The sequence below is a fragment of the Scyliorhinus torazame genome, chromosome 16, assembly GCF_047496885.1.
Source record: "Scyliorhinus torazame isolate Kashiwa2021f chromosome 16, sScyTor2.1, whole genome shotgun sequence".
In the NCBI taxonomy this organism is placed as follows: Eukaryota; Metazoa; Chordata; class Chondrichthyes; order Carcharhiniformes; family Scyliorhinidae; genus Scyliorhinus; species Scyliorhinus torazame.
Window position 1 is genome coordinate 184,656,075 of NC_092722.1, and position 24,019 is coordinate 184,680,093.

Consider the following 24,019-nt stretch of genomic DNA (forward strand, 5'->3'; position numbering starts at 1 on the left):
TCATAGTTGGCCACCACCATTCACAACTGGATGTGGCAGGAGTATAGAGATTTGAATTCTAAAGCAAACCCTTGGAGCTCATTGCAAAGGCTGGTGTTGTTTAGATTTCCATCTGTTCTCATAGTGAGTTTTTCCCTGGGACAGGTCGTTAACCTGTGCGAGAGGCTTACAGCTGGGGAGGCGTCACTCAGGCCTGGTTGACCAGGAGAATCTGCCATTCTTACCCCCTGCCATTGGTGCGTTGGAAGGATTTTGCAGCTTGATCACGATATGAACGCACCTTCCTTGGCCATCAACTCCTGTGGTAGGACTCGAACCAGCAGCTTCTGGCTGAGGGGCAGGGTTAGGACTCACTTGAGTTGAGGAGATTGTTGCAATTTCTGTTCCAGACAATAATTTTTTCTTCCGTTTAGGTGACTACAAGTTTGTTTCTGCTACTTATCGGCTATTTAAAATCCCGGCCAGCTGTCCAAGAGAAAAATGCTCGGTCACATACAATGGCTTGATCAGAGGCTTTAAAGAGAAGTTGGAGTTTGATGTCAACTACACATTTAATGTAAGGGTCAGATTCTAAATGCTGATCTACTCGAGAAATTCAAATTCACAACTTAACAACTATTTTGATTTCCACAGTGGGTATGGTAATATAATTATGTTACTAGGTTAGTAATCCTAAAATCCGCTGGAATAATAATCCAGAGACGTGAGTACAAGTCCCACCATGGATTTGGGGCATTTAAGTTCAAATACTTATTTGGTAATTCAGAACGTGAGCATTGTTGAAAAAAGAGATAAGCTAGTTGATGCTTTTTGGCTTGCTGCTTATATGTAGGAACCTGGCAAAAGTGTCCAGGCATTGCACACTTTTTGAATAAACAAAAGCATGGGGGCAATAGTTACCTGGTGCATTCACCTTGCCAATATCGTGATCAATCAGAGCCAACTCGCCAACCAATCAGAACCCCTTTTCTCTTGCAGCATGAATTGTTGTTCCCTTGAAATTTGGTATTCTTGCATCTGTCCTGATGAGTGCAAGACGAAAAGCTTTGACAGCATGTCTCCTTTTTTCAGTAATTTCAACTTCAATTAAATGAATAAAATCTGGAATACAATTAGTGCTCCGATCAGTAATGGTGATTGTGAAAGTATCGGATTTTCATTAAAAAAACCTGCCTGGTTCGCAAATGTCCTTTAGGGGAGGAAATCTGCCTTGCTTAACCAGGCCTGGCCTCTATGTGACTCCAGATCCATAGCAACGTGGTTGTCTCTTAACTCGGGAATGGTCGAGCAAGCCACTCCATTCTACTCGAGAAGGCTACTCCGTACCACCTTCCAAAGGGGAGTTAGGCGTGGGCAATAAATGCTGGCCTTGTGCACCTCCTATAAATGAACTGAAAATGAAAAGCAACCTATTCAACTTAAAGGAGCTCAAAACCGACAAATTCCCAAAGAGGTACTAATTGCTTAAAATAGGTGCACAGAACCAGGCCTGTGAATCTACGTTGTCTGTCTCATTCCATTTACCTCATCTCAGCTTTTCAGTAAATCTTTCTCTTCCCTTTTCTCTCATGTACTCACCTAGTTTTCCTTTTAAACCCTGATTCACCACAATGACTTCCTGTGGCAGTGAGATCTACATTTAGCGAGGAGCTGTGGTCGCACTGCCGCCTCGGTTGCTGGTGACCACTTTTCAGACGAACCCGAATTGAATGTTTTTTTGATTCTGTTGCACAGGAAGGAGAGGCGGTAACTGTGGATGAAGAGGTGGCTGCAGTTCTCAAGAGTTCACGCTTTGCCGATGCGTTCGCCATTAAGCCAGTTGGGAAAACGGCTCCTGGCTCCACCGAACATCCACCCACAAAATCCAAGGTAAAAGCAATATGAAATCTCAAAACGGGCAACTTGGGCTTTTTAAATGCTGTCTCCAAGGTTTCTGCAATTTTGAAATCCTGAGACAGAATGAGTTGCAGCAGGAAATGGCATGGTGAATGTTACATAGGATTTACAGCACGGAAACAGACCATTCAACCCATGAAATGAAATGAAATGAAAATCGCTTATTGTCACGAGTAGGCTTCAATGAAGTTACTGTGAAAAGCCCCTAGTCGCCACATTCCGGCGCCTGTTCGGGGAGGCTGGTACGGGAATTGAACCGTGCTGCTGGCCTGCCTTGGTCTGCTTTAAAAGCTGGCGATTTAGCCCAGGGTGCTGAGCCAGCCCCATCTGGTCTCTGCAAGTGCTTATAACCCACACAAGTCTCCTCCAACCCTGCCTCATCTTGGACTATCAGCAAATCCTTTACTCCTTTGTACTCATAGGATTCCTACAGTGCAGAAGGAGGCCATTCAGCCCATCGAGTCTGCACCGACCATCCGAAAGAGCACCCTACCTAGACCCCCCCCACCCCCGCCCTTTCCCCATAACCCAACCTAACCATTGGACACAAAGGGCCAATTGCTCAGGGCTGGTTTAGCTCCGTGGGCTAAACAGCTGGTTTGTGATGCAGAAGCGCAGGTTCAATTCCCTAACCAGCTTACTCGAACAGGCGCCAGAATGTGGCGACTAGGGGTTTTTCGCAGTAACTTCATACTTGTGACAATAAAAGGTTATTATTAATTGATCGTGGCCAATCCACCTAACCTGCACATTTTTGGACTGTGGGAGGAAACCGGAGCACCCGGAGGAAACCCACGCAGACACGGGGAGAACTTGCAAACTCCACACAGGCCCAAGGTCGGAATCTAATCCGGATCCCTGGCGCTGTGAGGCTGCAGTGCTAACCACTGTGCCATGGTGCACTTAAGCACCTTCCCTTTAAATGTATCCGTGCTGTTCACCTCAACTACCTCTTCTGATTTGTCAGAGTGAAGATGTGTTGGACAGCTGACTTAAAGCCTGGGAGAAACAAGAGGAAGGGGCCAGTGGGTTAGTCGTTCGAGCAATATCCATTAGATAGGGAGAAGGAAGGACACAACAAAGGCAGACAGAGAGAGGCACCTCCCAAACCCACCATCTCCACCAATCTGAATTGTGGGCAGCACGGTAGCACAGTGGTTAGCACAGTTGCTTCACAGCTCCAGGGTCCCAAGTTTGATTCCCGGCTTGGGTCACTGTCTGTGCGGAGCCTGCACGTTCTCCCCGTGTCTGCGTGGGTTTCCTCCGGGTGCTCCGATTTCCTCCCACAGTCCAAAGACGTGCAGGTTAGGTGGACTGGCCATGATAAATTGCCCCTTCGTGTCCAAAAAGGTTAATTGGGGTGACTGGGTTTCGGGGATAGGGTGGAGGAGGCATGGGCTTGAATGGGGTGCTCTTTCCAAGGGCCGAAGCAGACTCGATGGGCCGAATGGCCTCCTTCTGCACTGTAAATTCTATGATTCTATGAAAAGGAAGGGCAGCAGATGAGAATGCCCCCCCATTCAAGTCCTCCCCCAAGTGACACACCATCCTGACTTGGAAACTATATCGGCGTTCCTTCCCAGTCGCTGGGTCAGATTCACTTTGCCATAGCGGTGTGGACGCACTCCACCATATGGACTGCAGCAATTCAAGCAGGCAGCCCACCACCCCCTTCTCGAGGGCAATTAGGGATGGGCAGAAAAGGATGGTCCTGCCAGCGATGGGTGCCCCACGAAGTGAGAAGGGGAAAGAAACCCATCCAGAATTTTTTGAAAAAACCCTGTTTGGGCGAAAGGTCATTCTTTGATTCAAATCTTCCAATTGCTACATTTTCCTTTCCCCCAAAATGACCTTCAAACCATCAGAGGTAGTTGTTGAATGTGCGGGGTAACCTCAGTGAAAGTTGAAACATTTCCCGAGATCATTTCCAGTCGCAATTTCCAGTAACTCACAAGACACCAAGCAGAGGAAAATTCTGGAATTGAATTAGTCTCGGGTATTTTAAAACAAAAACGAGTGAAGCACAAGTCCAAGAGAGCGGGACTCACAGATATTTATTTTGCTGTGGATCTTTGCCCCATTATTGATAACTGGACGGACCAGGCATTGTGCCGACAGACTAATTCGAGACTAAACACGAAATATTTCAGATGGTAATGATTAAATACAAATGAGGAACAACGCCTGTACTGCGTTTTTCGATCTTCTTCATCATTGAACAGACAAGGTCATGGAGAGTCTTATTGGAAGCGAATTGCGCTGATAAACGGCAAAAGCAGGTTATTTCTCAATTCCAGAATAACATGGCCATTCTCCAGTACCTCATTGGGACGTCCCTTCTTCGTCTACCAATGAGTTATTTAACAGTACGAAGTCTTACAACACCAGGTTAAAATCCACCAGGTTTGTTTCAAATCACTAGCTTTCGGAGCGCTGCTCCTTCCTCAGGTGAATGAAGAGGTCTGTTCCAGAAACATATATATAGACAAAGTCAAAGATGCCAGACAATGCTTGGAATGCGACCATTATTTCATAGAATTTACAGTGCAGAAGGAGGCCATTCGGCCCATCGAGTCTGCACCGGCTCTTGGAAAGAGCACCCTACCCAAGGTCAACACCTCCACCCTATCCCCATAACCCAGGTGGGTTAGCAGGTGATTAAATCTTTACAGATCCAGAGATGGGGTAACCCCAGGTTAAAGAGGTGTGAATTGTGTCAAGCCAGGACAGTTGGTAGGATTTCGCAGGCCAGATGGTGGGGGATGAATGTAATGCGACATGAATCCCAGGTCCCGGTTGAGGCTGCACTCATGTGTGCGGAACTTGGCTATAAGTTTCTGCTCGGCGATTCTGCGTTGTTGCGCGTCCTGAAGGCCGCCTTGGAGAACGCTTACCCGGAGATCAGAGGCTGAATGCCCTTGACTGCTGAAGTGTTCCCCGACTGGAAGGGAACATTCCTGCCTGGTGATTGTCGTGCGATGTCAGTTCATTCGTTGTCGCAGCGTCTGCATGGTCATGGTCTTAACAGTATATTTAACAGTGGCACAGGGACAGAGGTAAGTGGGGTGGCAGAGTAGGGCTGGGTGATTGGGTGGGGACAGGCAGTACTACAGTTGAACTCGCTCCTAGCCAGTGGGCACAGGACTGAAATCCAGAATGGTAACCTTGCCCAGTCATATAATAGAATCATCGAATCGCTACAGTGCAGAAACTAATTGTGCTGCTCTGAGCATTCTGCCAGCAGTGATCAACTAAACCAGCATTGTTTGATGATCGAATCTTAGACTTTACTTGGATCAGTCTAACAATAACTTGTATTTAATAGCACCTTTTAACATTCAACATTCCAGACATTTCACAGGAACATTATAAAACAAAGTTTAAACACATGCCACATAAGATAGATCGGATGACTGAACACTCGGTCAAACAGATTGGATTTAAGGAGTGTCTTAAAGGAGGAGAGAGGGATAGAGTGGTGTAAAGAAGGAATTTCAGAGCTTAGGGCCGAGACGATTGAAGGTACGGTCACCAATGGGGCAACAATGAAGATTGGTGATGCTTCAAGAGGCCAGATTGAGAGGAGTGCAGATATCTCGGAGGGTTATGGGACTGGAAGGGATCGCCTAGAGGCCACGAAGGGAGGAGAATTTTAAATTCAAGGCGGTGTTTGATTGGGAGCTGATTAAGGTCACGGAGCACAAAGGTGATAGGTGAACGGGACTTTGTGCGACTAAAGCTTCACAGGGCAGAGCTGTCCAAACTTGGGTATGGGGAAACCTACGCTTTAATTTGCTATTCCGGTGTCACCCTGAAGGGCAGCAACAGTCCTTTAACAAACAGCCCCTTGAATCCCCATCCGTCGTCCCACATGGGCACAGAGATATTGGGATTATTCTAACAGAATAGCTTCAACTATTTTAATCCCCAATTGTCTCTATTTTCATTTCAAATTGTATGACTTCACTTTAAAACACCCAACGTTTTCCGAATACTTTCTGTAACAATGACCAAAAAGGCTATCCAAGTGATGTTTGGTCTTGGCAGCTTCTGTGCAACAGTGAGGGATCAGCTGGTGGAAATTAACATGTTAACAGGGCCATATCGATATCGACTCTTTCTGATCATTCAGTGTTGTTCTCTTTGAACGTACGGAAGAAGAAGGATTATTTAATAATGTGAACTAAACGATGGAAATCGTATACTAAAGTTGGAATTAAGTAGTTAAATAACTTGAATTGGCAGATAATATGAAGGCTGTGTTTTTGTGCCACTGCCAGTTCGACACGCCTCCCGGTCCCAGAGAATCGAGTGGTCCAGTGCCAGTGTTTAGAAAGCTGTGTGTTGGTGAGAATGTGTCATCAACACGATTTACAAACTTCACTCAGGTTATGCAAGGCACCTACTTTTTTTTCGCATTTAACCTTTATTCTTCATGGTGTGTTGGCCCTCAATACTGCTTCTTGATTGTGATTTGAAAGAGAACCTTTATAAATCTGGGATTCTCCCTTCTGACAGCAGTGTGTTGAAATGAAAATGAAATGAATGAAATGAAAATCGCTTATTGTCACAAGTAGGCTTCAAATGAAGTTACTGTGAAAAGCCCCTAGTCGCCACATTCCGGCGCCTGTTCGGGGAGGCTGGTACGGGAATTGAACCGTGCTGCTGGCCTGCCTTGGTCAGCTTTCAAAGCCAGCGATTTAGCCCTGTGCTAAACAGCCCCTGCTGTTGACGCCGTCGTAGAAACCGGAGAGTTTTACGACGGCGTCATCGGACCGCTAAGTGTAGCGATCCTCTGCCCTACAGGTGGCCGGCACGGCACTGGAGCAACTCGCACCCCTCCTGCTGCCGATTCCGGTGTCAAACTCGCGCACGAGCGGTAGCTTCCTTCTCCGCGCCGTCCCCGACGCAACATGGCGTAGTGCTACAGGGGCCGGCGCGGAGTAAAAGAGGCCCCCACCAGGAGACGCCGTCCCGCCGATCGCTAGGCCCCGATCGCTAGGCCAGGCCACGGTGGAGGCCCCCCACCCTCCCCGGGGTCGGATTCCCCCCACCAGGACGCCCCCCGCAGGATGCACACCGAGGTCCCGCCGGCTAAGACCACGTGAACGGCGCCGGCGGGGCTCGGGCTTTCTTGGCGGCCACTCGGCCCATCCCGGGCGGAGAATCACCGAGGGCGGCCCCTGACCCTGCCGGCGCCAATGGCGCCGATTCTCCAGTCACCGGAGAACCCCGCCCTTGGTCATTGCTCAGTGTTGTGTGACTGTTTTAGACTCTCAATGAGAGGGTGACACGCTGTGGAAAGGCACGGTAGGGCAGTGGTTAGCACTGTTGCTTCACAGAGCCAGGATCCCTGGTTCAATTCCCGCTTGGGTCACTGTCTGTGCGAAGTCTGCACGTTCTCCCCGTGTCTGCGTGGGTTTCCTCCGGGTGCCCCGGTTTCCTCCCGCAAGTCCCGAAAGATGTGCTTGTTGGGTGGATTGGACATTCTGAATTCTCCCTCTGTGCACCCAAACAGGCGCCGGAGTGTGGCGACTAGGGGCTTTTCTTTTCTTTTTAAAATTTTTCTTACATTTAGAGTACCTAATTCTTTTTTCCAATTGAGGGGCAATTTAGCGTGGCCAATCCACCTAGCCTGCACATCTTTGGGTTGTGGGGGTGAAACCTACGAAGACACGGGGAAGAATGTAGGTGCTGAGAAAATATTTCCCCTGACTGGGAGATGTAGAACACGGAGTCACATTCTCAGAGTAAGAAATGTAATCTTGAGAAGCCACGGGGTCACGTGGTGAACTTTATGTTCTGATAAATAGCATCAGAACCTTGTACCTATCAACGATTGTTAGTTGTTCTCAATGCAGTGTGTCAAAGACCACCCAAGAAGCTGCCTCTTGAGGTCCCTCGTACATTATCAATTCTTTGCTCTCTGACCTTGTTACATATTTATGATGATTGAAGGAATTCTCTGCTGTAAGAACTCCGATTTTGCACTGAAAGGTTCATGAATGGCTGTATTATGAGTGAATGATGGGTTCACAGGAACGGGATATTTTGGATCAAATTCTTCAGCCTCTTGGTTGTCAGAGACCCGACACATGACTGATTATGCACATGGGGCCCTGCGTAAGGCCTGACCTGTGGGCTACCCATCTATCCAGGACCCCCTGTGAATGTCTCCCACTCTGCGGAGTCGGTGGGCGCGATTCTCCGCTCCCGCAACTAAGTGCCCACGCCGTCGTGAACCTCGACGGCGCGAAACTGCCCCGATCCCGACCGATTCAGGGCCCGAAAATGGGCTAGGATCGGGGCTGCGAGAAACTCGGGGGGGCGTGTCACGAAAGCAGCGTCGTCAGCGCGCACCGGGCATTGGCGCCGCGCAAAAGGCATAACTGGCATCCCGTCCTCCCCGAGGCCGCCCCGCAAGAAGATGTCGGATGGATCTTGCGGGGCAGCGGAGGAAAGGAGGTCCTCCTTCAGAGAGGCCGGCCTGCCGATCGGTGGGCACCGATCGTGGGCCAGACCCCTTTTGAGTCCTACCCCGGTGAAAGAACCCCCATCGCCCCCCCCCCCCCCCCCCCCCAGCGTTACCGCGCTGTTCCCGCCGACAGCGACCCAGGTGTGGATGGCGGCAGCGGGAAGCCGTCGTTTTGGGCAGGCCGCTCGGCCCATCCGGGCTGGAGAGTAGCGGAGAATCACCATTTTGGGTGTCCCGGGCGATTCTCCGGCCTGCGCCGCGCAGAACCTGACGGGGCCGTTCTCGCCGCTTGGGTGAATCGCGGGAGGGCGTCGGACCGGCGTCGCGGGGACAAATGGCGCGCCACGGGATTCTCCCAACCGGCGTGGGAGCGGAGAATCGCGCCCAGTGTCTGGATATTTCCAATGTACTTACCTGGATAGTTACCCAGGAAATGTTCGACAGATTAAAATCTAGCCTAACACCTGGATAACTCCACAGCTGGCCCCCTTGCCGAGACTAGACCTGCCTACCTCCTCACCCAAATACAATCCTTTTAAAAAAATAATAAAAAAATTTAGAGTATCCAATTCCTTTTTCCCAATTAAGGGGCAATTTAGCATGGACAATTTACCTACCCTGCGCATATTTTTGGGTTGTAGGGGCGAGACTCACCCAGACACGGAGAATGTGCAAACTCCACACGGACAGTGACCCCGGGCTGGGATCGAACCCGGGTCCTCGGCGTCATGAGGCAACAGTGCTAACCACTGCGCCAGCTTGCTACCCTTACCCAAATACAACCCTGACCACCCGACAACCCCTCTTCCCACCCAAATACCTCCACCTACTCGATGACCCTGACTGGAACCCAACTTCACTGGCATCCATTATTAATCCCCACTTGAGCCGAGTACCCTCGGACCACCAAACCAGCCCCCCCCCCCCCCCCCCGACACTCCCCGCCAACCCTCCCAAACAACTAACCTCCTCCATTCCAACTGCCCATTCACCTACTTCCCCACCTCATCGACCCTGACCACTTTACCCACCCACCCGCTCAACCACCCACCCGTTCACTCACCCACCCGTTCACTCACCCACCCGATCACTCACTCACTCACTCACCCGCTCACTCACTCACCCGCTCACTCACTCACCCGCTTACTCACTCACCCGATCACTCACTCACCCGCTCACACACCCACTCACTCACCCGCTCACTCACTCACCCGCTCACTCACTCACCCGCTCACTCACTCACCCGCTCACTCACTCACCCGCTCACACACCCACTCACTCACCGCTCACTCACCCACTCACTCACCCGCTCACTCACTCACCCGCTCACTCACTCACTCACTCACCCGCTCACTCACTCACCCGCTCACTCACTCACCCGCTCACTCACTCACCCGCTCACTCACTCGCCCGCTCACTCACCCACTCACTCACTCACTCACTCACTCACCCAACCACCCACTCACTCACTCACTCACCCACTCACTCACTCACCTGCTCACTCACTCACCCACTCACTCGCTCACATTCACTCACTCACTCACCCGCTCACTCACTCACCCAGTCACTCGCTCACTCACTCACCCACTCACTCACCCACTCACTCACTCACTCACCCAGTCACTCACTCACTCACTCACCCAGTCACTCACTCACTCACCCAGTCACTCACTCACTCACCCAGTCGCTCACTCACTCGCTCGCTCACTCACTCACCCGCTCACTCACTCACCCAGTCACTCGCTCACTCACTCACTCCCCCAGTCACTCACTCACTCACTCACCCAGTCACTCACTCACTCACTCACTCACCCGCTCACTCACTCACCCGCTCACTCACTCACCCGCTCACTCACCCACTCACTCACCCACCCACCCGATCACTCACTCACATTCACTCACTCACTCACCCGCTCACTCACTCACCCAGTCACTCGCTCACTCACTCACCCAGTCACTCACTCACTCACTCACTCACCCAGTCACTCACACACTCACTCACCCAGTCACTCACTCACTCACCCAGTCGCTCACTCACTCGCTCGCTCACTCGCTCGCTCACTCACCCGCTCACTCACTCACCCAGTCACTCGCTCACTCACTCACTCACCCAGTCACTCACTCACTCACTCACCCACTCACTCACCCGCTCACTCACTCACCCACTCACTCACCCGCTCACTCACTCACCTGCTCACTCACCCACTCGCTCACTCACCCACTCACTCACCCACCCACCCGATCACTCACTCACCCGCTCACTCACCCACTCACTCACCCACCCACCCGATCACTCACTCACCCACTCACTCACCCAGTCACTCACTCACCCACCCGCTCACTCACCCGCTCACTCACTCACCCGCTCACTCACTCACCCGCTCACTCACTCACCCGCTCACTCACTCACCCGCTCACTCACTCACCCGCTCACTCACCCGCTCACTCACTCACCCGCTCACTCGCTCACCCGCTCACTCGCCCACTCACTCACTCGCTCACCCGCTCACTCGCCCACTCACTCACTCACCCAACCACCCACTCACTCACTCACCCACTCACTCACCTGCTCACTCACTCACTCACTCACTCACTCACCTGCTCACTCACTCACCTGCTCACTCACTCACCCGCTCACTCACTCACCCAGTCACCCGCTCACTCACTCACTCACCCAGTCACTCACTCACTCACCTAGTCACTCACTCACTCACTCACCCAGTCACTCACTCACCCAGTCACTCACTCACCCACTCACTCACTCACCTGCTCACTCACTCACTCACTCACTCACCTGCTCACTCACTCACCTGCTCACTCACTCACCTGCTCACTCACTCGCTCACATTCACTCACTCACTCACCCGCTCACTCACTCACCCAGTCACTCGCTCACTCACTCACCCAGTCACTCACTCACTCACCCAGTCACTCACTCACTCACTCACCCAGTCATTCACTCACTCACTCACCCAGTCACTCACTCACTCACCCAGTTGCTCGCTCACTCGCTCACTCACTCACCCACTCACTCACTCACTCACTCACCCAGTCACTCACTCACTCACCCAGTCACTCACTCACCTACCCGCTCATTCACTCACTCACTCACTCATTCACCCACTCACCCACTCACACTCACCCACTCACACTCACCCACTCACACTCACCCACTCACACTCACCCACTCACACTCACCCACTCACACTCACCCACTCACACTCACTCACTCACCCACCCACCCACCCACCCACCCACCCACCCACTCACCCACTCACACTCACTCACACTCACTCACTCACTCACTCACTCACTCACCCACTCACCCACTCACCCACTCACCCACTCACTCACTCACTCACTCACCCACTCACTCACTCACTCACTCACTCACTCACTCACCCAGTCACTCACACACTCACTCACCCACTCACTCACTCACTCACTCACTCACTCACTCACTCACTCACCCACTCACTCACTCACTCACTCACTCACACTCACTCACTCACTCACTCACTCACCCACCCACCCACTCACTCACTCACTCACTCACTCACTCACTCACCCAGTCACTCACACACTCACCCAGTCACTCACACACTCACCCACTCTCACTCACTCACCCACTCACACTCACTCACCCACTCACACTCACTCACCCACTCACACTCACTCACCCACTCACACTCACTCACCCACTCACACTCACTCACCCACTCACACTCACTCACCCACTCACACTCACTCACCCACTCACACTCACTCACACACCCACCCACTCACTCACTCACTCACTCACTCACCCTGTCACCCCCATCCACTCATCCATTCACTAATATTCATACCAGATGGCAGCTCGATAGAAGGCAATGCCTTGTCTCCCCCAACTCCACTCCCCTCCAAAGAGTTCCCCGAGGGACAACACTGCCTCAATCTTGATGTTGATGTTTTAGAGAGGGACTTTAATCTGGAATCTTATGATTCAGAGTCAGGAGTGCGACCAACTGAACCACAGACCGACAACGATGAGAAGTGTAACTAATGCTGACTGTTGATATAATTGGCCAGTGGAAACACCATAAGTAAGGCTAATCCTGACTTGTTGCCACCTACCTCTGTCTGCCTGACCATACATTAATGCCTCTTTTGCCAAGGATACTGGAGCCAATTGTAACTTTTAGCCACAACAGAATTGACCAAATTTAGGACCTACGTAACCTGTACAGCTTAGTAGAAGTCAGAGCAGACAGTGTTGAGGAAAGGAGTATTGAGGTGGAGATAAATTTTCCGCCACAGTCCATGTGCCAATATTGATTTTTCACTTACGCCCTCCCCCACTCAAAATATATCCTCTGCAATGTTTAAAAGCAAATTCCTGCAGATGCTGGAACCTGAAACGAAAGAGAAAATGCTGAAAGATCTCAGCAGGCCTGGCTGCATCTGTAGGGAGAGAAAAGAGCGAACGTTTCGAGTCTGTTTGTTTCCCTGCTGTTTGACCGTTCACATCTTTTGTTCTCTCTGGGGACTGCCATTAGCACTTAGGTATGTAGCACGTTTTCCCCTTGGTTTCTGTGGCCATTAGCACCCGGTTTCCCTGGGTTTCTGTGGCTATGATTCATCTTTCATTCTCACTCCACAGTATAAATATTTCACACTTTCTATGTCTTTAGCTTTGACAAAGAGTCATCGGACTCGAAACGTTAGCTCTTTTCTCTCCCTACAGATCTCGTCAATATTTGTTTTATGCTTATCTTTGTTTCTGAAGAGGGTGCCATGGTGACGCAGTGGTTAGCACTGCTGCCTCATGACGCCGAGGATCCGGGTTTGATGCCGGCCCCGGGTCACTGTCCGTGTGGTCTTTTCACATTCTCCCCGTGTCTGCGTACGCCTTGCGCCCACAACCCAAAGATGTGCCGGGTACGTGGATTGGCCAGGCTAAATTGGCCCTTACTTGGGTGGGGGGGGGGGCAGCATGGTGGCGCAGTGGTTAGCACTGCGGTCTCACTGCGCCGAGGTCCCAGGTTCGGTCCCGGCTCTGGGTCACCGTTTGGAGTTTGCGCATTCTCCCTGTGTTTGCGTGGGTTTTGCCCCCACAACCCAAAAAACATATGCAGGGTAGGTGGATTGGCCACAGTAAATTGCCCCTTCTTTGGAAATAAATTAATTGGGTACTATTTCTTTTTTAAATTGGGGGGGGGATCATTGTTTTCGGAGCAAAGGGTTGTTTTCAGATTGTGTGATTTTTGCGTGTGTGTGTTACGGGCCAGGGTTTAGAGAACCCCAAAGTATATCATGGAGTTACCTGACCCACAAGTTTTAATAGATTTTGGTTATGGGGAGCACAAGGGCCCACTTTCCAGGTGTGACGCAACAAAGAACTAAAAGTATTTTTAAACAAAAACAATGTTTATTCTATGAATCCAGTTAACATTTTATAAACACACGGTAAACAGTTTATCAACTACCAACCCTGACCACCCCCCAAAAATATAGTACTCTATAGATAACCCTTAATAACTTCCCAAACAACATCCATAAGTTAAACTCTTTTTACATAAAGACAGCAGGTTTAAATTCTCTACAGAAACAGGTATTACTTTGAAATCATCAAATGATTTGGAGGCATTCTTTAGATTGCAGAGCGAGATCATAACATCTTCTTGTTGTGAATGCAACTCTCCAACTCTGAAAACGAAACTAAACACTTTGCTGCTCCCAGCTCAAAAACTAAAGGAAAAGACAGACAGACACAGCCCAGCTCCACCCACACTGACATCACTGCAGCTATTTGATAAACACCCATTTCGTAAAGGTACACCCACCTGACAGTGTTTGCATGTGTGTGTGTTTTTCTTTTTTATTAAATTTAGAGAACCCAATTCATTTTTTTCCAATTAAGGGGCAATTTAGCGTGGCCAATCCACCTAGCTTGCACATCTTTTTGGGTTGTGGGGGCGAAACCCATGCAGACACGGGGAGAATGTGCAAACTCCACACGGACAGTGACCCAGAGCCGGGATCGAACCTGGGACCTCGGCGCCGTGAGGCCGCAGTGCTAACCCACTGTGCCACCGTGCTGCCCTGTGTGTGTGTTTTTTGCGTGTGTGTTTTTTGCGTGTGTATGTGTGTGTCTGCCTGTGTCTCTCCCTCCGCTTGTAATTATTCCTAATACAAGTGCCGGCTTGGCTCAGTTTAATCTCACTCTTACCCCCGGATCAGGGCTACACATCAGGATAATTTGTATTCTTAGCACACGTCATGGGATGTGGCTGTCGCTGGCTAGGACAACATTTGTTGCCCATCCCTAATTGCCCTGAGAAGGTGACGGTGAGTCACCTTCTTGAATTGCTACAGTCTTTGTGTTTATAGGATCACCCACAGTGCTGTTAGGGAAGAAGTTGCAGGATTTTGACTCAATGACAGTGAAGGAATGGTGATATATTTCCAAGTCAGAATGTTGTGTGGCTTGGGGGGGTAACGTCCGGGTGGTGATGACCCCAGGTATCTGCTGCCCTTGTCCCTCCAGCTGGTAGAGGTTGCGAGTTATGAAGGAGCCTTGATGAGTAACTGTACCTCTTGCACATGGGACACACTGCTGCTGGTGTGCATTGGTGGTGGAGGGATATTTAAGATAATAGAACATAGAACATAGAACAATACAGCGCAGTACAGGCCCTTCGGCCCACGATGTTGCACCGAAACAAAAGCCATCTAACCTACACTATGCCATTATCATCCATATGTTTATCCAATAAACTTTTAAATGCCCTCAATGTTGGCGAGTTCACTACTGTAGCAGGTAGGGCATTCCACGGCCTCACTACTCTTTGCGTAAAGAACCTACCTCTGACCTCTGTCCTATATCTATTACCCCTCAGTTTAAAGTTATAAATGGTTTGGGTGCTAATCAAATGGGCTGCCGTGTCGTGGATGATGTCGAGCCTCTTGAGTGTTATTGGAGCTGTACTCATCCAGACAAGTTGGGAGTATTCCATCAGAGTCCTGACTTGCGCTGTGTAGGTTGTGAACAGGCTTTGGGGAGTCAGGAGGTGAATTACTCTCTGCCGATTTCCCAGCCTCTGACCTATTCTTGTAGCCACAGAATCTATATGGCAAGTCCAGTCCAGTCCGGTCAATGATAACGCCGCCCGGGTTGATGGTGGGGGATTCGGTTATGGTAATTCCATTAAATGTCAAGCAGTGATGGTTAGATTCGCTTGTTGGAGATGGTCATTGCCGGGCACTTCTGTGGCGTGAATATTACTTGCCACTTATCAGCCCCGAGCCTGAATGTTGACCAGGTCTTGCTACATCTGGACTGCTTCAGTGTCTGAGGAATCTAGAATGGTGCTGAACATTGTGTAATCATCAGTGAACATCCTCACTTCTGACCTCATGATGATAGGAAGGTCATAGAGGAAGCAGCTGACAATGGCTGGGCCTATAACAATATAATTTTATTGTCACAAGTATGAAGTTACTGTGAAAAGCCCCTAGTTGCCACATTCCGGCCTCCTGTTCGGGTAAGCTGGTAAGGGAATTGAACCTGTGATGGCTGGCCTTGTTCTGCATCACACACCAACTGTCTAGCCCATTGAGCTAAACCAGCCTAGGATACTACCCTGAGGAACTTCTGCAGTGATGTCCTGGGACTGAGATGATTGACCTCCAACAACTATCTTCTTTTGCACCAATTTTTGGAGACGTGGGGCGAAATTCTCCCCCAACGGCGCGATGTCCACCGACTGGCGCCAAAGACGGCGCCAATCAGACGGGCATCGCGCCGGCCCAAAGGTGCGGAATGGTCCGCATCTTTGGCGGCCTAGCCCCTCAATGTTGGGGCTAGGCCGACGCAGGAGGGATTTCCGCCCCGCCAGCTGGCGGAAATGGCGTTTGTTGCCCCGCCAGCTGGCGCGGAAATGCGGCGCATGCGCGGGAGCGTCAACGGCCGCTGAAAGTTTCCCGCGCATGCGCAGTGGGGAGAGTCTCTTCCGCCTCCGCCATGGTGGAGGCCGTAGCGGAGGCGGAAGGGAAAGAGTGCCCCCACGGCACAGGCCCGCCCGCGGATCGGTGGGCCCCGATCGCGGGCCAGGCCACCGTGGGGGCACCCCCCGGGGTCAGATCGTCCCGCCCCCCCCCCCCCCCCCCCCCCCCCAGGACCCCGGAGCCCGCCCACGCCGCCTGGTCCCGCCAGTAAATACCAGGTTTAATTTATGCCGGCGGGACGGGCAATTTCTGGGCGGGACTTCGGCCCATCCGGGCCGGAGAATTGAACGAGGGGTCCCGCAAACCGGCGCGGCCCGATTCCCGCCCCCGCCCAATCTCCGGTACCGGAGACTTCGGCGGGGGCGGGATTCACGGCGGCCAGCGGCCATTCTCCGACCCGGCGGGGGGTCGGAGAATGACGGCTCTGATTCCGATTGACTTCAGTTTTCCTAGGGCTCCTTGATGTCACACTTGGTCAAATGCTGCCTTGATGTCGAGGGCAGTCACTCTCACCTCACCTCTGGAGTTCATCTCTTTGGTCCATGTTTGAACCAAGGCTGTAATGAGGTCAAGAGCTGAGTGACCCTGGCTGAACTGCAGTTGATGCCCGTGAGCAAGTCATTGCTAAGTAAATAACACTTGAGAGCACTGTCCATACACCTTCCACTACTTTGCTGATGATGGGGCAGTAACTGGGGCCGGGTTGGATTGGTCCTGCTCCTTGTGTACAGAGTACGCACCTGGGCACTTTTCCACATTGCCGGGTAGACACCAGTGTTGTAGCCGTACTGGAACAGATTGGCTAAGAGTACAGCTAGTTTTATGGTTTAAGTCTTCAATACTATTGCTGGAATATTGTGAAAATGAAAATGAAAATCGCTTATTGTCACAAGTGGGCTTCAAATGAAGTTACTGTGAAACGCCCCTAGTCGCCACATTCCGGCGCCTGTTCGGGGAGGCTGGTACGGGAATTGAACCGTGCTGCTGGCCTGCGTTGGTCTGCTTTCAAAAACAGCGATTTAGCCCTGTGCTAAACAGCCCCTTGTCAGGGCCTATAACCATTTCAGTATCCAGTGCCTTCAGAGTTGACTGGTGGTGATTTAACCTTAGGATCACCACACCTCAGACGAGGGCAAGGTTGAGCAGGTGGGGCCTTCATGAATAACCCCGGCTGTATGGGAATTGAACCCGTGCCATTAGCCTTGCTCTGCATCACAACCCATCCATCCCAGCCAACTCAGCTAAACCGGCCCTATCTAATGACATTGCCACCACCTCACCGCCTCCCCCTGAAATTTGACGAGGTAGCCCGATAATCAAAAGCTTGGTCAAAGCTCCAGGTTCTGAGGAACATCTCAAGGCAGGGCAAAAGGGGTGGAGAGAATTAGGGAGGGAATTCCAGAGCTTGGGACCTTGAAAGACAAAGGCACGGCCATAAATGTTTGTGTTTGAACCCCCTGGGCTAGTGCACGGTCAATTCCAGCCCCACCTGACCTGGAGTCCCACAAGGGAATTAACCAATAATTCTTAGAAAATTACCCAAAGTCTTTGGCCATTGGCTGTCAATAATTACAGTCACCAGGTTTGTAAATGTATACACTATTACTTTTATTAGTAACAAGAACCATAACAAAATATACAGCAAATACAACTGGTTAACTTTTGTCCAATTCCTAATTCCCCACTTTACCTTGCCCCCCACCTTCTATACACACACAAGACAGACAAACACAGAGGGGAAGGAAGAGGTTAAAAAAGACACAAGTAACAGAAAAAATAAGGTTTTGTTTCAGATGGGTGTTTCCAGCATCTTGCCCCTCTTCAAACTTTGCCTCTGAAGTTTTAGAAATATAGCACTCTCAGCCTTTCTGGAGAGAGTGTGTCCTGGTCTTTGCTTGCAGCCTGTAGTGGTTCATCCAGGTTCTCTGCAGCCTCAAGAATACAGCACACTCAAAGCAGGTCCTCGTCTTTCTGTCCAGGAGTCGAACTCAGCTACTTGGGACTCATTCCACTGGGACAGGATCCAATCACCACCTGCCCCCTGGCAGAGTACAGTCTTTTGGGCCAATTCGATCAATCAAACCACGTCCCAGCCCATCTCTCTCTCTCTGGCACCCAAAAGACTTAAGTTCCTTTACAAACCAGCAGAGTGTCCTCTCCGGTAACTTCTGAATTTCTCATTCTCCCTGTTGCTTGACTTAAAGATACATGCCCATTAATCATCCATAGATCAAAAATAATAACAGCAAATAAAAGACAGGGGAAATATGGGAATGAACAGGAAAGACCATTACAGTTGTTTGTTTCTCTTTCCACATGGCAGACTTTCATCTGTTTCCATGGTGGGGTTTTTCATGGGACAAGTCGCTAGTCTGTTGCCAGAGGCTTATAGCTTACGTGGCGACACTCCTCAACAAGCCTGTCTGACCAGGAGTCTCTCTTACAGCCTGCCACCGGTGCGTTGGAAGGATTTTGCAGGTTGATACTCAACCTGTTGGCTGCACCTGTTATGAAGCCACCTTTCTTGGTCATGATAATAATAATCGCTTATTGTCACAAGTAGGCTTCGACAAAGTTACTGTGAAAAGCCCCTAGTCGCCACATTCCGGCGCCTGTTCGGGGAGGCTGGTACGGGAATTGAACCCGCGCTGCTGGCCTTGTTCTGCATTACAAGCCAGCTGTTTAGCCCACTGTGCTAAACCAGTGCCTGGTCATTCGGTCCTGGGGTGGGATGTGAACCCAGAGCTTCTGGCTGAGAGTTAGGGATGCTATCCACTATGCCACGAGACCTCCTCCCCCCACCACCCCAATAATTGCGGTGTGATTAAAATCAGGGATGCGCAAGTAGCCAGACCTGGAGGAGGGCTGGAGGAGATTACAGGAATAGGGAAAAACAGGCATCGGGGGGGTTTTAAAAACAGTGCTTTAAATCAGGAGCACAGGGGCGATGGGTGAATGGAATTTAGTGCGAGTTAAGGTACAGACAGCAGAGGTTTGGATGATCTCAGGTTTCAGGAGGTAGGGTCAGGTAGGCCGGCAGCAGGGCCTTGGGATGAGCTTGAGTGAGGCTGACGCCGAATACTGCATTGTCGGGGCTGTTGTTCTCTGAACAATCCGTCTGGTCAGATGTTTATAACAGACTCTGTGGTCGCTCTTCTTGGAAAAGTATGTTGGGATCCTTTACATCCACCTCAATCACCATTAACCTGGCCAACAGCTCAAAAGGAAACCCACAATGAATAACGCACACAAAAAGAAAACAAGTGTCTCAGAAATGTAACCAAACAAAAACAATGCAATTGATTAGATCTGAAATGGTCTCCTAAATGGCTGATGGAGGAGCCATCTTATTCCTGAGGTTTTAACACTTTATTTTTATTGGTCTCTTTCTTTAGGAAACTATTGTTGATCCTTTCAAGTTGACTGAAGGGCTCGAGGTTACAGGGGCGCCATCCTGTGGCAGAACGAGCTCTGTGCAGGGCAAAGGATGTTGTTGAAGTGTTTCCATTGGTGGAAGAATAACCTCTGCTTAGCCTGATAATCAATGTCAAGAAATGATTAGAGATGGAAATGAACCTCTTGTGACCTGAGCTGTGTAGAAATGAATCTGCCTGCACCCGGTCTAGCTATCGCACCATGACTTGGTCTAAAAACACCTCTTCACCCTGAGCCATGCTTTTCTGCCACTTCACGAACTATGAAATGAAATGAAATGAAAATCGCTTATTGTCACAAGTAGGCTTCAAAAATGAAGGTCCTGTGGAAAAGCCTCTAGTCGCCACATTCCGGCGCCTGTTCGGGGAGGCTGGCACGGGAATTGAATCAACTGCCTTGATCTGCTTTCAAAGCCAGCGATTTAGCCCTGTGCTAAACCAGCCCCTCTATGCCATATATTTTGGCTTGACCAGGCTTTAACCTCATACTTCCCCTGAGTTTGATGCTTTTCCGAAAACGTTTTGCTTTTCCCTCCTTCCCAAAATCTGACTTGAGTTGAATTAAGTACTGGCAGCTCCGTTACTCCTTACAGCCTCCAATCTGCATGTAATTCCCCACAGAATCCAGGGTGAGTGGACTAAAGAGTTGGATACCTCCTCAAGGCATCTCAGCGAACAATTGTTCACGTGCAACAACTTGCATTTATATAGCACCTTTAATGTTCACGGGGCCATTAAATGATTTTGCTTTTTAACACTGGCTGGAAGAGGGCTGCCAAGAAAGGCTTGGTCCTGAGGTCAGTTAGTGGTTGACAGCGAGCACCCTGTTTCAGTGCACCGGAGAGAGCGGTGAACATCCGTGATCGTCGGGACAATCGAGGCTCACCTCATTTCCATTGTGCTCGTTACTTGAGATGCGAGCGTGTGATTTCAGACCATGTTCGATCAGTGTTAACATTTTCACTGTTCAAATCTTTTGCTCTGTCACAAATGCTTTCCAGCCCAATTAAAAAAAAAAAAGTTTGAATAAGCCGTAATGTCTATTTACTTCAATAAGGAACTTTGCCACCAATGGATGGGATGCCAATCAAGTGGCATGCTTTGTCCTGGATGGTGTTGAACTTTTTTTTTTTTTAGAAAATATTTTATTGAGGCATTTATAATTTTCATAATTTTAAACATCAAATTTCAACAAAACCACAACAATATAACAACAAACCCCCCGAGCACAGACCCCAGCCAACATAGCTTCCACAAACAGCGCCACCTTCCCCAGCCACCCTCTGATGGTTCTCCTATCCTGACTCGTCTCTCCCATGCCTCCCCCCCCCTGCTGACAGCTTAATTTTTCTCGAAGGAGTCGATGAACAGCTACCACCTCCGAGGAAACCCCTGCAACCAACCCCTCAAGGTGAATTTAATTTTTTCAAGTCTGCGAAACCCCTCCATGTCGCTAACCCACACCCCCGAATTCGGGGGCTCCGGGTTCCTCCACCCTAGTAAGATCCGTCTCCAGGACGCCGGCCTCTCTCGCCCCCTGGGCTCCCGGGTCTTTCAACACACCAAAGATCGCCACCTCTGGACTCGGCATCACCCTCACTTTTAACACCTCTGACTCACCGTCAGCAAATCCCTGCCCAAAAACCCTCAGCCTCGGACATGCCCAAAACATATGGACATGGTTTGCAGGACCACCCCCCTCCCCCCGCACAGCGCCCACACCTGTCCCCCACCCCCTCAAAGAACCTGCTCATCCGGGCCACAGTCATGTGTGCCCTGTGGACCACCTTAAACTGTATCAGGCTGAGCCTGACACACAATGAGGATGCATTAACTCCTCAGGACCTCCTCCCATAACCTGGACTCCAACACCCCCCCCCTCCCAGTTCTTCTTCCCACTTTCGCTTCACCTCCACTGCTGGGGCTCCCTCCCACTCCATCAGTTCCTTATAGATCTCTTGAGGCTTTCCTCGCTCCTACTCCTGTTCTCGACCCCACCTTATCCTGCAGTCCCCGGTGCGGCAGGTGCGGGAAGGTCGAAACCTGCCTCCGCACAAAATCTTTCACCTGCAAATCCCCCCCCCCCGCCCCCGGCAACTCCAACTCCTCCTCCAGCTCCTCCAAGCTCGGGAAACCCTCATCAATAAACAGATCCCCAAATGGTGTTGAGCTTCTTGAGTGTTGTTGAGCTGTCCTCACCCAGGCAGGTGGAGAGTATTCCATCACCCTCCTGACCTGTGCCTTCAAAGGGCCAGTTACTGGTGTTCCAAACGTCTCTTGATGCTATTTCAAGCCGTGCTGCTGAATTGAAACAAAATTTGTCTTCACACCCAGGCAAGGACTGCTGTCTTCTTTCATCCCCTTGTTGAACTGTCCCCTCCTCCCACCTTAGATGATGGGGTCAAAGTTATGTTTGCTAAATCTGCTGATGACACAAAGATACTAGATTAATACCTGGAATGGGTGGGTTGCCCGCTAAAGACAACCTGCCCATTCCTGATATTAGTCGAATAAAATTTCTCTGAACTGCTTCCAACTCATTTACATCCTTCCTTAAATAAGGAGACTAATCCTGAGGAAAGGCCGGACAGGTTTTGTTTGTATCCACTGGAGTTTAGAAGAGTAAAAAGCGATATGATTGAAACATACAGGGGGCGATTCTCCGAGCCCCACGCCGGGCCGGAGAACCGCCGCCGGCGCGCGATTCCCCGAGGTGCGGAGAGTTTGCGTCGGCGCGTTTGGCGCGGCGCCAGCCGCAGGCCGCTGGAATCGGATTCTCCGGGCCGAGCGGCCGCCCCGCTACGACAGAGTCCCGCCGGCGCCGTTCGCCCCTGGTCGCTGCCGGCGGGAACTCTGGGAACGGTCGGGGGGGCGGCCTGTGAGGGGGGCTCCTTCACCGGGGGGGGGGGCGGGGGGGGCTCCGATGGGGTCTGGCCCGCGATCGGGGCCCACCGGTTTGCGGGCCGCCCCCCCCCCCCCCCTGCCCGCGGGCTTACTTTCTGGTGCGGCCGGCCCCTGAATACCGACCCCATGTTGGGGCCGGCGAGCGTAAGAAGTCCCCCGCGCATGCGCCGGTTGGCACGGCGAAGGAGACTGGAACGGCATCAACCGCTCCCGCGCCGTGCTGGCCCCCTGTGGGGGACCGAATAGGCCGTACCCGGGACCGGTCGGTGCCGTCGTGAAACGCGACGGCGTTCACGACGGCACGATCACTTGGGCTCCATTTCGGAGAATCGCCCCCCATAGGATCCTGAGGGGTCTTGACAGGGTGGGTGTGGAGTCGATGTTTCCTCTTGTGGGAGAATCTTGAACCATGGCCCACAGTTTAACAAATAATGGGCTGCCCATTTAAGACAAAGATGGCGAGAATTCTTTCTCTTAGGGTCGTGAGTATTTGAAACTCTCTTCCTGAAAAGAGAGTGGAGGCAGTGTTTTTGAATATCGTTAAGGCTGAGGTAGGTCGCTCCTTGATCAGCAAGGGGGTGAAAGGTTATTGGGGCGTTTCTTGATGAGCATTATTGACAGCACTGAGCTTCCGCCTTTATTCTGGTTTATCGCTGTACATTTAAGTGTCAGACACTGCCTGACACGGCTGAACATCTATGGAGGAACACGCCAATCACAATATTAGTGTTTATTTGAGCAGAATATGGCGGATGAGATGGCCGAGGCCCTCAAGGTGATTTATATATTTTTAAGAAAAATGTAGGTGTTGATTATGTATTAAAAAAACACAATTGGTGAATCGTATTGCTAACCCTTGTCGAAGTCGGAAATTACATTTTGAAAAAATTAGTCAACATCCACCTGATCCTGTAGGAGGCTGGGTTCAGGGTGGTGAGGGGGAGAGGCAATCCCACTACAAACAATCTTCAGCACAGATACACGCACACCTTTTAACCCAACAAATTGGTGTCCATGTTTATGTTCCACAGAAGCGCCATTTCATTTTTAATTATCTCTTTGCACGCCGCTCCCATATCCCAAAGTATGTCCCCTTCCCCCACACGTGTGCATCAAACCTCTCCTCAAATGCCCTCTGCTTCAGTAACACCCTGTGACGGTGAATTCCATATTATCACCACCCTCTGCTCCAATGAGTTCCTCCTAAATTGATGTGTCAGCAGCTGTCCTATAATATAATATAATATAATATCCCATTGGGCAGGCGCAGCATGGGTTCATAAAGGGCAGGTTGTGCCTAACTAATTTAGCGGAATGTTTT

General features: G+C 50.7%; 1 protein-coding gene across 1 annotated transcript in view; it reads left to right on the plus strand.

The window, feature by feature from the left end:
- Positions 1-22,128, plus strand: part of as3mt (arsenite methyltransferase) — a 64,641-nt gene extending 42,513 nt beyond the window's left edge. Inside the window, exons 9-11 of the mRNA XM_072479590.1 lie at positions 414-556; positions 1,735-1,869; positions 19,756-22,128. Of these exons, the coding sequence (XP_072335691.1) occupies positions 414-556; positions 1,735-1,869; positions 19,756-19,857 (380 nt within the window). The 3' untranslated portion in view covers positions 19,858-22,128. The remainder of the gene's footprint in view (positions 1-413; positions 557-1,734; positions 1,870-19,755) is intronic.
- The last annotated feature ends 1,891 nt before the right edge of the window (positions 22,129-24,019 follow it).